Source organism: Diuraphis noxia, unplaced genomic scaffold (genome assembly GCF_037042655.1).
Source record: "Diuraphis noxia isolate RWA-SAM2 unplaced genomic scaffold, SU_Dnox_SAM2 contig0005, whole genome shotgun sequence".
NCBI lineage: Eukaryota > Metazoa > Arthropoda > Insecta > Hemiptera > Aphididae > Diuraphis > Diuraphis noxia.
In genome coordinates this window covers 13,356,128-13,369,419 of record NW_028301715.1, presented here as the reverse complement: position 1 = coordinate 13,369,419, position 13,292 = coordinate 13,356,128, and the positions used below count along the sequence as shown (strand labels likewise).

General features: G+C 25.8%; 1 protein-coding gene across 3 annotated transcripts in view; it reads right to left on the bottom strand.

Annotated features, from left to right (window-relative positions):
• Positions 1-784: 784 nt before the first annotated feature.
• The window catches only part of LOC107163545 (A-type potassium channel modulatory protein KCNIP1-like), a 414,281-nt gene continuing 401,773 nt past the window's right edge, over positions 785-13,292 (bottom strand). For 2 of the 3 annotated variants that reach the window (XM_089229331.1, XM_089229332.1), the window contains 5 exons: positions 11,477-11,601; positions 10,293-10,362; positions 9,582-9,652; positions 3,799-4,011; positions 785-3,251 (listed from right to left, as the gene is read on the bottom strand). In XM_089229331.1, coding sequence (XP_089085457.1) covers positions 3,141-3,251; positions 3,799-4,011; positions 9,582-9,652; positions 10,293-10,362; positions 11,477-11,601 — 590 coding nt within the window. In that variant the 3' untranslated portion in view covers positions 785-3,140. The remainder of the gene's footprint in view (positions 3,252-3,798; positions 4,012-9,581; positions 9,653-10,292; positions 10,363-11,476; positions 11,602-13,292) is intronic. The other variant, XM_089229333.1, reaches the window with a different exon arrangement.

The following is a 13,292-nucleotide window of genomic DNA, read 5'->3' as shown; positions in this document are numbered from 1 at the left end:
CTGTCTAATAGACTATTTTTTTTTTTTTTAATAAGGCTTCAACTCCTGTGGTTATTAGCATGTAACAATATTACAAAATAGTGGTAATAGAGTATTGGTCTTAAAACTATGGGGATACATTATGTTTAACAATACAGGGAGTTTATAGAATATATGTACATTTGGTTATTTTTCTAAATTAGTTTTGCTAAGCCTGTGTTTTTGAAAAAATTGTATAATATGTTTTTGGCGTTCTCTTCGCCAAGTGCTTGTTGCGTTGTTGATGGGTTTCCGAGAATTTGTCTTGAGCTGGTGAACTTGGGGCATTCTAGTGTGACATGTTTGGATTGTCAGCGCTTTGTCTTATAGACTATTATTGATAATTTTTCAAATGGGATCGCCGATCCTTTGAAGTGGTATATTTATAATTATAGTTGGCGCCCTATAAATATATTTTTCCCGCGCCCCTTAAAGGTAGCCAGTACGGGCCTGGGGATCGGTAATTATAGATGGCAATATTTTGACTGTCGGTATAAACATTGAATATAAATTCTATAATGTGAAATATTCAAACAATGATATTAATATAGACATTTTATAATATAATTAAAATATAATAATGATTTTAAATAGTTATCAAAATTACCAATTGTAATGGAAGAATTTTTATTTACAATAAATTACAATGAATTTTATTGAAATATAATAGTACAACATCACATAATATTCAAAAGGCATAGGTACAATAATATGCATTTTTAATAATAATAATAATAATAATACAATAAATTCATATAATAATAAATTTAAAAATTAAGTTGTGTTTTAATTTGTTGAATAAATATACAATACATAAATAATATCAAAAGGTAAATTAGATTAAATACACCTAGTGTATACAAATCATAAAAGGTGACTGGACAATTATCAATTTCAATATAGCTTATTTTCATTGAGTAAAATACAGAGTTCCAACAAGCAACAGTAAGTTGTTGTCTACATCAACTTTTTACATATTTGTAACATTAATAAGTTAATTTTACAAACGACTTTATCAGTAGAACGTAATATTATGTTTAATAGTTTAATATATTCAATTTTACGTTTGAAATTAGTATTTAGTAATAATATATATATACGAACACAAAATCATTTTAATATCTCATTATAATATAGACATTTAGTTATACATGGGGATTGGGCGAGGTAAACAATAAATTAAGTTTGACATTAAACGTTTTTTTTCTTATAAATTAATTCGTATAAAAACAAAATTAACGGACATTAATTACTATAATCACTCGTAATGCAAATTAATTTAATTGTTTGTTTTTGTTGTTAATTTTGCTCGGTTTCAATAAGAGTTTTGATATTATAGATAATTACAAGACATTTCGTATTTTCGCTAATGTAATATCAGCATTACATGGATTAACTGTTGAAAGAAAATAATTCAATTTTATTTAATCAAACTGTAATTTTTTGTTTCTTACGAATACATACATTACAATAAAACCAATAATTGCACAACTGTTTTATATTGTATTTTTTTTTATCTATTGTAAATACACATTATTTGAGTTTTGGTTTTGATATGTGTGTCATGTCCCTATTAACGATAACAAATATAAAATTTTATAAATTTTACTTTTATCGATTGGTGAATTTATGTATGAATATTAATAATTATATTGTACCTATAATTTATAGGTATAGGTAAGAAATATGAACTATAAAGAAATATTTAGTATAACAGTACTTTTTTTTGTTGATCTTCATAACTTGAAGTAAAATTTTTCAAATATATCAAAGAAGAATTAGTAATTATGAATAAGAAAAACAATTAAAACTTATCAATGTAAGTCATTTGAATTATGAATTATTAGCTTATTTACTAATTTTAGAACCTAGATATATATCGAACGGTGTAAGAACAAATTACTGTTTTTTACAGTTATTAGTATTGTCAGTGGATATAACAATAATAATAACACAATACCAACAAATACAATAGAAACAAATTAATAAATATATAGAACATAAGATTAGGAATTACTATATAATATTATCATTCGCTTGATTTCAATATATTATTATAATTATTCATAACTTGAAAACATTGATGTATCCAATAGGAAAAACAATTGGACACTTTTTTAGATTACCCTGTACCAAACAGAATTATTATAATATTAAGTATTATAGTAACTTCACAATGACGATATAAATATCATATTGTATGACTACTTTTTTACGGCGAAAGAAATATGTTTAAAATTTTTTTTTATCTCATGTTTTAAATATTATTCCAGCAAATTCTATTAAACGTCAATAAATCGATAAAAATACATAATAATATTTTGTATTAAAATTACGTGTTGTATTTAGGCATAAAAAAACCATATAACAATAATAGTAGACCATAACGGTTAGGTACGGTATGGAGTATACAGATAGGCGCGTTTCCGGTGGTGGTGTGTGGCATTATATATTAATACAGAACAATACGATTATTTCCGGTTTGGGTGCATCATAATATTATTATTATTATTATATCCGATCGACGAGCGACGGCCGCACAGCAATCACTGTTAAAATTACATCAGCGTATGACAAAATTATATTCTGTTGTCTCTGTCCGCCACTTACAAACAATAACAAAAACGCTCTTCGCAAGTCGCAAGCAGTTTTTACTTTGTTGTCAAACTGCAGTTCACGCATAATATAATGAGGTCTTACAACCAATTAATTAAGTGCATCGTGAAGGTGTGGGTGGCATTTATTATACGAAGGTATATTGTGACTTTTGCCTTTCCCCTCATTTATTGCCTCATTGGGTATTTCATCAATATTATTTTAATGGACATCACGGACACGCGTAGTGATAATAAGTGACACATAATATTGAAACGAGAATTTATTTTAAAATTACACTGACGTCCTTCACTCAAAAAGCCAAAAAGAGGTCGATGATAACTGCTGTGGGCGTCTTAGCGGGGCCTTTGATTTTTTACTATTGTGTATTATGTTTAGTATTTTTGTTTTTTAATTTTGTTCTCTCTCGCCACCACATAATTTAAGTTTGTTTCGGCTGTCTACCAATTGAACAGGCTCGCCCGGTCTCTCGTGCCCACCCGCACGTCGGACGAGCGTGGCTCGTTTCACAAAACTGTGTCCAACGTGTCCAGCGACTGGAGTATTCCCTCGTCCCGGCTGCACCATTCGATCAACTCGTCCAAGGTCACGTTACCGTCATTGTTTTTGTCAATTAACTGGAACAAATAATACCGAATGACGATTATTATTATAATTTATGAATTAGGATTTTACGAGTATTGCAGTCTGAGTAGTGGTCGATGTATTAAAACATGATTCGCAATATATTAATTTTTTCAATTAGTAAAGACGATGACCGAATCAAAATTTAAAAAAAAAATTAAAATAAGCGTTTGTCATGATTCATAATCGTGTAGAAAATTGTATATTTACTTAATATATAAGAAAATAATTATAACATGATAAGAAAGTTATAATTAATTATTGTTTTTTTTATAATACCTGATAAACAATTTTAAAATTTAAAAAATTCAACTTAAGTATAATAGTCGAAGACTTAAATATAGAGTAATATAGAATTTTTTTTAAAAATTATATTTATTATATATTATAAATTATATTTATAAGTAATCTATACAACATATATTATGTACAATGGGCAAATTTGATGATTATAATAAAGAATTAAAATATTATTTTTTTTTCTTCAACATTTTAACTTTTTCCTAAATAATAATTATATAATTTATATAGGCTACTTACATGAAAAATTCGGTCAACGTGGTCTTTTGCAGATTGATCATCTGTTTGTGGGTCAGTATGTCTCCCTAGCATGCTGTAAATGGAATGTACTACGTCCTGCATTTCTTTTTTTGTTATAACCCCGTCTTTATTGAGATCATACAATCCAAATATCCAATGGAGTTTCTCTTGAACACTTCCTCGAGAAACTTTGGACAATATGGCCAAAAAATCCTATGACAAGATATTGTATGCATTATATTAATTATAGATACAATTTGTAATTATATTAACTGTAAGTTATGCAATATTTAACTATATAGGTATAATTGTATGAAATCTGTCAGATTAATCTATACATATATAATAAGTAAGTCTTTGTACATGTATCTGGGTAAACGCATAAACCTTTATATTTTAGATACTTTATTTTTTTATTATTATTAATAAAAGCCTCGGCATCTAGGGCCATTGGCTACTACAAATTTATGAGGTTACATTGGAAAGCAATAATTGCTTAATATTAATATTTTAGATACTTTGTATTACTACGTTCTGCCTAGACTTTAAAATGTCATTACATCTCTATATTTCCTATACATTTCCAAAAAAATATATTACAATGTGATTTGTCTCATCTTTATTATTATTTGCATCTTCAATAATGTGCAGGTTTATAGTATTGATACGATATATTATAGAATGTGCCATAATGGGCACACATTATGATATGGGTATGACAAAAAAAAAAATAGTACATTTATCTCGTATTAAATAAAATAATATAATATATATATATATGAAATGATTTCCACGTTGTCAGTATATTATTTGATTTGTTATTATAATTTTAATTATTGAACAATATTTGCAATGCATATTTTTCTAAAATCTCGTTAGCAAAGATTATATGGTCTACGATTGAATTAAGTTTGATGTGATGTATTACTGCGGCTGCTGTAACGCATAAACAGTCATCCGGAAAACAAATATATATAATATAATATGAATGATTATTTTCCGGTTTAACGGACACGCTTTGTCACTGGAAGGCGTATATAGCACTATAAATCGTTAAAGCGGTCTGGGTAGGTACATAATATTATATACTCTTTTGAAAATCAGTAACGAGTACATAATAAAAATAAAAACTTTTTCAATACGCGGCAGTCACATTAAACGTCGTTATATATATACATGACTGGCATTTAATAAAAGAATGTGGATCATCGGTTATATCATTAAAAATGTGGGCATCTATATGTAGGTAGGTAGGTACCTATATATACTGTACAGAAGATGAATAATTTAAATTTCGTGCAAATAATGTCGACGCGTAACACAATATTATTAAAGTCATTGAACAGTAACAATATATATGTATCATGCCACGCATAAACGAAATAATACCATCAAAATAGAATTATTTTTCGACACACTTTGTTATACTATCTGAAGCACTTCAGACAACATCGCTATGGACGGTAATTCCATCGTATCTACATACGTTTAAAAAAAAATTCATTTTCTAACTGTTTGGCCTATATTGTACCTACTAACTATGTATAGGTTGTCGAATAACCTATAATAAAAATGATGTGTTAATAAAATAAAAATAAATGTAATTTTACACATTATTTTTATTTATCTTAGCTAATACTCTGTACCCACGAGGTACAGATTGTGTATATAATAATAAAGAAAAAAAAATGTACACATTAATATTGTGGAGTAAACGTCAATCACGATATAGTATAATGCACGTCAGACGATTAAAACAGACTTACTGTTTATTAACTCAACACACTTCACTCTAATATACTATAAATATATACAATTATTATACTATAGAGCTTAATCACTCGTGTCGGATTTTACTTTTTAGTCACGCAGATTCCACGCATTGATTAGAATAGCTGATATAACTATAGGTCCGAAACTGGGCGTTACTTAATGGGCTGCAATAATTATTAAACTAGCGATAAAATACTATCAACACGAGCGGTGGTGTTTTATTATTAATGAAAAAACTTATTTTGAATTGAAGCTCGTGTACAGTTTATAGTGATATTGCGCCATGATTATCAATATATTTTTGTGACTTAGTGAGCACCTTACCAGTTTGGTTATAGGTTATCGACCGGTGCGGTGGTACGCTCCATCAGTAGCCACCTCCCGGATGGGTGACCACCCGGGATTTTCAGCAACATATCCTTGCCACACATACACAAATACGTGTTACAACCCCCTACCGACTTAAATACCTACAAACATAAATATACAAAAACAACCCTTAATAGTATCCACCCCACACCCAATAGCCTATGTTGACGCGGGTTCCCTCTAATAATAATAGTAACGATATATTTAAAAAAAAAGTTATTACTTAAACGATCGCTGTTCATGTACGTCTTAATATAATCTGCCTACATATTTTATTAAATATAACAAATCAAATAAAAGTATACAAGTATTGCATAGTGAAAACATTGAAATCCATTTCACATTCAATGACTATCCATTAGTGGGTTCATTCAATATGTGGGTTCTTGTACTATGTTTATTGATTTTAGTTATTAAATTCATTATTTAACTAAGCCGTGACAGGATATACAGACTACAGAGACCAGCTATTGGCCATTTATTCGCTTCGCTAAACCCAGTATAGGATATAATAGTCCTAATAATTTTTAGTTCAATGATAAATAACCACAAACTGAAAATATTTCTGTGTAAGTAATAGCTATTGGTTTAAAATATCGAGATTAGGAATGGAACTTTTTTTAAATTTTATGTCAAATAGATACTCTTTAAAAGGACATGTTTTATACATTTGTAAAACGGATACAAATGCATACTTCGTGTTAAATATTTAATCTCGTCAGTAAAAAAAGTTACCTTTTAACTCACTCAGGTACATACTATAAACGTCATATTTTCGACTCATATATCATGGTTATTAATTATAAACTATATATTATGTACATATATTATGGTAAATCATACTTTAAAAATAACTGTCATGTATCGCATAAATTCAATGTATTAAGTTTACATACAATATACCTACATATAAAAAATAATAATAATAATAAAATATGATCATAATTTTATATAGGTATTTATTACAAAAACAAAATTAGTTAATGTAATATATATCAATAAATTGATGAAACTATTAATATTATTATTATTTAAATTCAGTTAGTAACAAATAATATTCTGTAAAATTAACAATAATTGTCTGTAATTTTATATAATGCTAGACAAATCAATTTAGAGCATTTTTAATTTTAACTAAAAAAAATCTGTCAAGATTTTAACGTTATTATTGTAATTTATTAGATAACAGATGGTTTTAGTGGTAGTTAGATTTCCTTAATTAATTAAATTTCATGACCAAAAAAAAGTTTTTAATGAGGTGCAGTTGTTCAAAATAAAAGTAAACAAATTATTCAAGCAGATTATATTTGGTATTAATCATATAATCTTACACTACGTTTATTTAAATTAGTTAACGCTTTATTTATATTAAAAATAAAGAAGTGCAGTACATATTATTTAATATTCACATTTTAGATCAAACAAATCGTGTAAATATTAAGTATATTTTTGTAAAATATATTATAGGTACACTTAATTATTTAAAGAATTATTAATTTTTCATACTCAATACCTATAATATATTATTATATATTACATTTTTAGATAAATATTTCTTAAGGAATCAATTTTTATTTTAGTAATTTTATTAAATTTTTAATTGAAGTTATTCTTTTTTATAAAGACGAAACACGATTCGTGTTTTATTCCTACGATTATTACCAAAATTACAATTATAGACAATTTATTCATCATTCAAATATAGAATGTAAGAATTTTAAATAATTCAGAATATTCAAACCATTAAAAATATAAATTAACAACCTACCTACGTATAATAACAACATTAAATTGCATTTTTATTATATTTATTGACTGCAGTATTAAAATGTTTATAGGTATTCGACCTCGATGGAATTCCAAGCTTTCGAGAGAGTAGGTATAAAATCTAGACAATAGTTATTTATTAAAAAAATTTCGTAAAAATAAATTGAAATTCCTTTAGGTTATTATTGAGTACTCTGGTAGCACACATAAAATTGTGATATAAACTGTATTTTTGTATAGAGCTGTGTAAGTTGACGACCGTATAAATCTCAGTAGGTATAAAGAAATATAAATTAAACTAAATGTAATCGTACACCGTACCAATTACCATTAGTTGTAATTAAATTATATGCAATGGTTAATATCACTTACGGCTTGCAAGAATTATTATTTAAATGCCGTTAATTTATTAGTTCAAAATAAAAATAAAAAATTGTAGGTAATCAGTTATATTTGAAGCATAAAATTACATTATACATTTTTAATATGGGTTTTGATGAATGATACGTTATTATAAGTGAAGTGAGGCAATGAAAAAAAAAATCAAAATGGAGGAAATGGAGAAAATGTAAATACAATGTTAGAAAAAATAAAATTATAGTGTTTTAATTAATTTATGATAACTGTGAAAGTATTAGAAGATTAAAATAATAAAATACTCAACATCAATGATCAGTTGTTATTTTTACTATTATAAAATTGCATTTTACATTGTCCCGATTGTTTACAATTATTAGTATTTACCCAACTTTACGTTTTATTATTTTTATTTTCATAAATATTTTTTATATATTATACCACAATTTATTAATTTTTATAATAAATAATATAATACATAACTGTCTTCTTAAATAGCTATTTTTAGTTTATCTTGAAACTATTTCATAACTTGACAACAGTTTTTCAAAGATATGCCAAGGGTCCACGTTTACACTATACAATTGAAAACGAATATTAAAAAGGTTTTCTCATCAAAATGGTTGAAAATCATTGATAAGAAACTATAGGTATTTACAGGTTATTACAGGTTCGTCCTTTCTGAGATGAATTAAAAGTTTTTCTTTTGACCTTTTGATCGACAATATAAATTTAAAAAGAAAACCGTCAAGAATAAAAATACACGCACATAAAAATGATTTGTATCATAGAATAAATGATCAAAGATTTCAACTTTATAGAGGATGCAAAAGTTCTATTGTGTGTGTTAGTGATAGAGGGAGTGAAAGAGAGTAGGTAATCGAATTTATACTAAAAATATTTATTTTTTTTAATATTTTAATTTTAAAAATTAAACTCAACTCGAAATTCAGTTTTTTAGTAAAGGAAATGTTGAATAACAAATGTACAGATTTATAAGTACTCGTATTATATTAATAATAGCTATTTGCTGAATTACGCTAACAAATTATATATTATAATAATTCAGGAAATATAAAATGTTATATTGTATAAATTACACGCAATCACCCTATAAAAATAACCATCAAAAGCACATAGTATAAAACCTAAAAAAAAGTAAAGAATTAGTGTGATGCAGATGCAACATGTGCAACAAGTATAATAAGTACACTTTGTATTATTACTGTAGCATAATAAAAAAATATTATGTTTTATTTAGCATAGATTTTAATTGCATTCTCATTTAGTGATCATTACTTTTAATGTTGTTGATTAATTAGTGCATACATCTGGTACCTAATAAAATGTATTTTGTTCAGAAAGTGCCCCAATTCATATCTAACTCATAATTCTTTATCGATATTCAGATTAATGATTTTTGTAATATACACATTAAATTTGTGTGCCAATCAGATATTAATACTATAAATCAATTTTATTTTACAGCTTAAACTTTATAATCAAAATGTAATTACCTCGAAGCTAATTTTTCCAGTTTGATTTCTCTTGATTGTATTGAACACATATTGGGCATATTGTGAGGCATCTAGAACAAACGTTGTACATAAATAATCTCAACTTAATCAGTTTGGAAAATATAGGTATTTTAAATAGTATTAAATACATAAGAGCATATCATACAGTTGACGATTGATTCAAATATCAAAGTTCAAAATAAAATCACACAATTTAATTGTAAATCTAATGCACTTTTTTGTCTACTTATGATCTGAAAAATGGGTTAACGTACAATTTAAAATTCCGATGTTAAATATCATCTACTCAATTGTATGATAATTAATGTGAATATATAATGTATGTATAAGTGATTTAAATATCAGATCAATAGATTCCTGATGGAATTTAATGTGATTTAATATGTTATATTTATTTAGGGTCAATTATATAGTTTGTTTAAATAATAAATATGTAAAGCGTAGAAATTTAAGTTTTTAGATACATTTATATGGAGCTTCTGTGAAAAAATGATCTAAATTGTATTTAAATAAAATATTATTCATTGTCCATACAATAAACGTCATATATTTATAAATGTTCTATTTTCTCCTTACAATCATTATCTGTTATTAAACGCTCACTTATACATGCTTGTAAATATATTGTATCGTAAAAAAAAATTACTAAAATATATTTTTTTTTAAATATACATTAATTTATTTACTAACCACCTTGAGGAAAAAACTGTGAAAATATGTGTTTGAATGAATCTTCATCTACCATACCAGTAGGGCACTCCTAAAATAAAACATACATATTAATTTCAAATTAAAGAAATGCATTTACTAAAAATTAAAAAAACCAACCATAGTTTAGAATTAAGATTTTAATAATTTCAATAATTTCATTATAATTTGCACAACTTTAGTATTCAACATTGTGTCAATTGTGTCAAATTGTGTCAATACTCATAAATGTATTGATGTAATGTGTATCGTTTTGTTTTATTAAAGTATAAATATTTGCAGAAACATCTGCCAATATTGTTCTAAAAATTAAAAAGTTCATGAAAATCAAATCTCTCACTAGAGGCTTATTTAAACTTAGATAATCCTTTATAAACACCAATCATTCTGATTTTCTTTTTACATTCAAAATTAAAGAATCAAAATATATTATATTATAAATTAAAGAAATATTAAATTACGGATAAATCACGTTATCGGTTTTCAATTATCTATAATAGGTAGGTACTGTACTCATGATTTTTTGTTCAGTTTATTTTGGAAAATACAATTTTTAGCAGTTAAAAAACTCATAAAGTTTCATGTGGGAACTTTTCAATTGAAAATTGAATTTGACACACACGTAGCTTAGAAGTCATTTTTTAAATTCTTTTGTAACAATTTAAAAATCCATAAAATACAGCATAAAACAAAGAGTTATGTTAGGAATAAAATAAGATATTATAATTTTAAACAGATATCTTTATAATATGAATTAGTGTGTATAAATAATTTTTAAATTATATAAAAGCAAATTTATACATATTTTTTTCCAATTTAAAATTAACAAATAAATTTAATCGAACTTAATAGGGTTGCACATTTTTGTACGCCTATAAAAACAATTATAGTTTTTAAGTAATCAAAAACACTCTTTATTATTATAAAGATGAGTAACTTAATTAATGCAACGGGCTTTATGCTTTTATCTCCAAACCTGGCATTATTCAGCTATTAATCATTGTCTTAAGAAAATGAAATGACGTAAGAAAAATGTTTTCCATTGTTTGTCATCTACTTCTAATAATTGAGATATTAAAATACATTTTTTTTTTTAATATTGGCTTCAAGTACTTACCTACTGATAAAAATATCAAACTGCTTTTAATAGTTTATTTGGAACATACCTGTTTAAACCCTCTATAAATTAGTTGAATTTCTTTTTTATTGAACTTGGTGGTTTTTGTTAGTTTTGTCAACTCTTCTGGTCTGTATCTTGATACGTGTATATTGAACTCATCAATATCTTCTTCTGTAACACAATAAACAAACAAAATATGTGAGTAGATATTTCTTATTTATTTCCATTAGCCAATGTACGATGGCATTAACAAAAAAAAAAAACAACCAAACAATTTTGAAAAATTAAAATGATACTAGGGAATTAATTTAATATTTATTATTCTTGTGATAGGACTGATTTACATGTATCATAACGCTTTACAAATAGTCTATAAACACTATATCATACTATTAAAAGATTTATTTTTAAATGAATTTTAATACTTTTCATGAGGTATCTGATATATTTTTTATGTTTAATACATGTTGTCTTTAAAATTAGCATTTATGACTGAAAATGAAAGCATTTTTAGTTGTATGATAATCCAACTTTTTACTGAAAAACATTACTGAACATAATATAGCACTTATATTTCATGTTATGATTTTCAAACAAAAATTTTATAGATGATAAAATGTATATCAGGGTAGCGGCTTAATGTATATTTTACAGCTTACGGGAGTCGAGTAAAATTGCTACACTTTCAACATATACTGCTTCTGTGGACTCCGCCTTCAAATTAAATCATTCCAAATTAAAATCCCATCTTTGCCTAAAATACATTCTGCGCTGGAGTGTCTTCCTCTGAGTCCGACATATATGTATAAAGTTGCGGGGATTAAAGTCGCAAATAAAATACATTTTATGTGAAAAACATGTATAAAAAATGGGAAGCTGTTTAAATCTTTTTCATTTTAATTTATTTTGATTCATTAGCATAACACCAAAGTGTAATTTATATTTTAAAAGTTAGAGATTTTTTGTACTCGAAAATAATTAAACAATTTTAAGTTAATTGTAGTTATTATATTTTACCACAAATTCATTTAGCAAGTTTTTAATCTTACCGCAATTTATTTCACACGGGTACAGCAGTAAAATAAACAAAGTGAATAATATTTTTAATACGATTATTTTTATACGGGTTCACTGAACACTAAAAAGTAGAAACCAGTAGAAACCATTGAATCCACAAGTGTAATGTATTTGATTGTTTGTTTTTTACTTCAATGAGGCAATACTTAATAAAACCTATATTAAATAAAAACTACAAATCGTATCCACAGACTATATGCATTATAATTTCTATTTTTCTGTAATTTTCTAATAATTTTATTTAAGCTTTCAATGATGTTCGTCGAATGTTATATCGCTGTCATAATGTCTATATTACCGTTCGTTGTTTGTAGGTCCACATTTTGTGTCCATCATCTATCTACTATTTGTATAATGGCCCCACAGAGTGTAAAATATAAGCTTTAGTCCATAATTGTATTAAAATCTAGATTATAAGTTGCATTTTCAAATAACTTGATTGATGATTAATGATTACTTGAATATTATTATTATGGTTAAAATAAATAGGAGGCTTTAGGCAACATTTTTATGGGTATTCCCGTTGTTTTAAATTTGAAATCCAATGATAATTAATATATTCAAGACCAAAAGAGATTTCGAGTGCGGCTCGTTTATGTTTTTTTTTTTTATGAATAAATAATATTTTATATCAAATATTATACAAGATAGTACATAACAGTATATTAACATATGATTGTTATCATTTTTTAGTGCTGTTTATCAATAGTTTTTATTATTTATAAATACAATTTTATTCCCAACCTCTATGAACCATTAATTTTAATAGCAACGCCTTCCCCTTA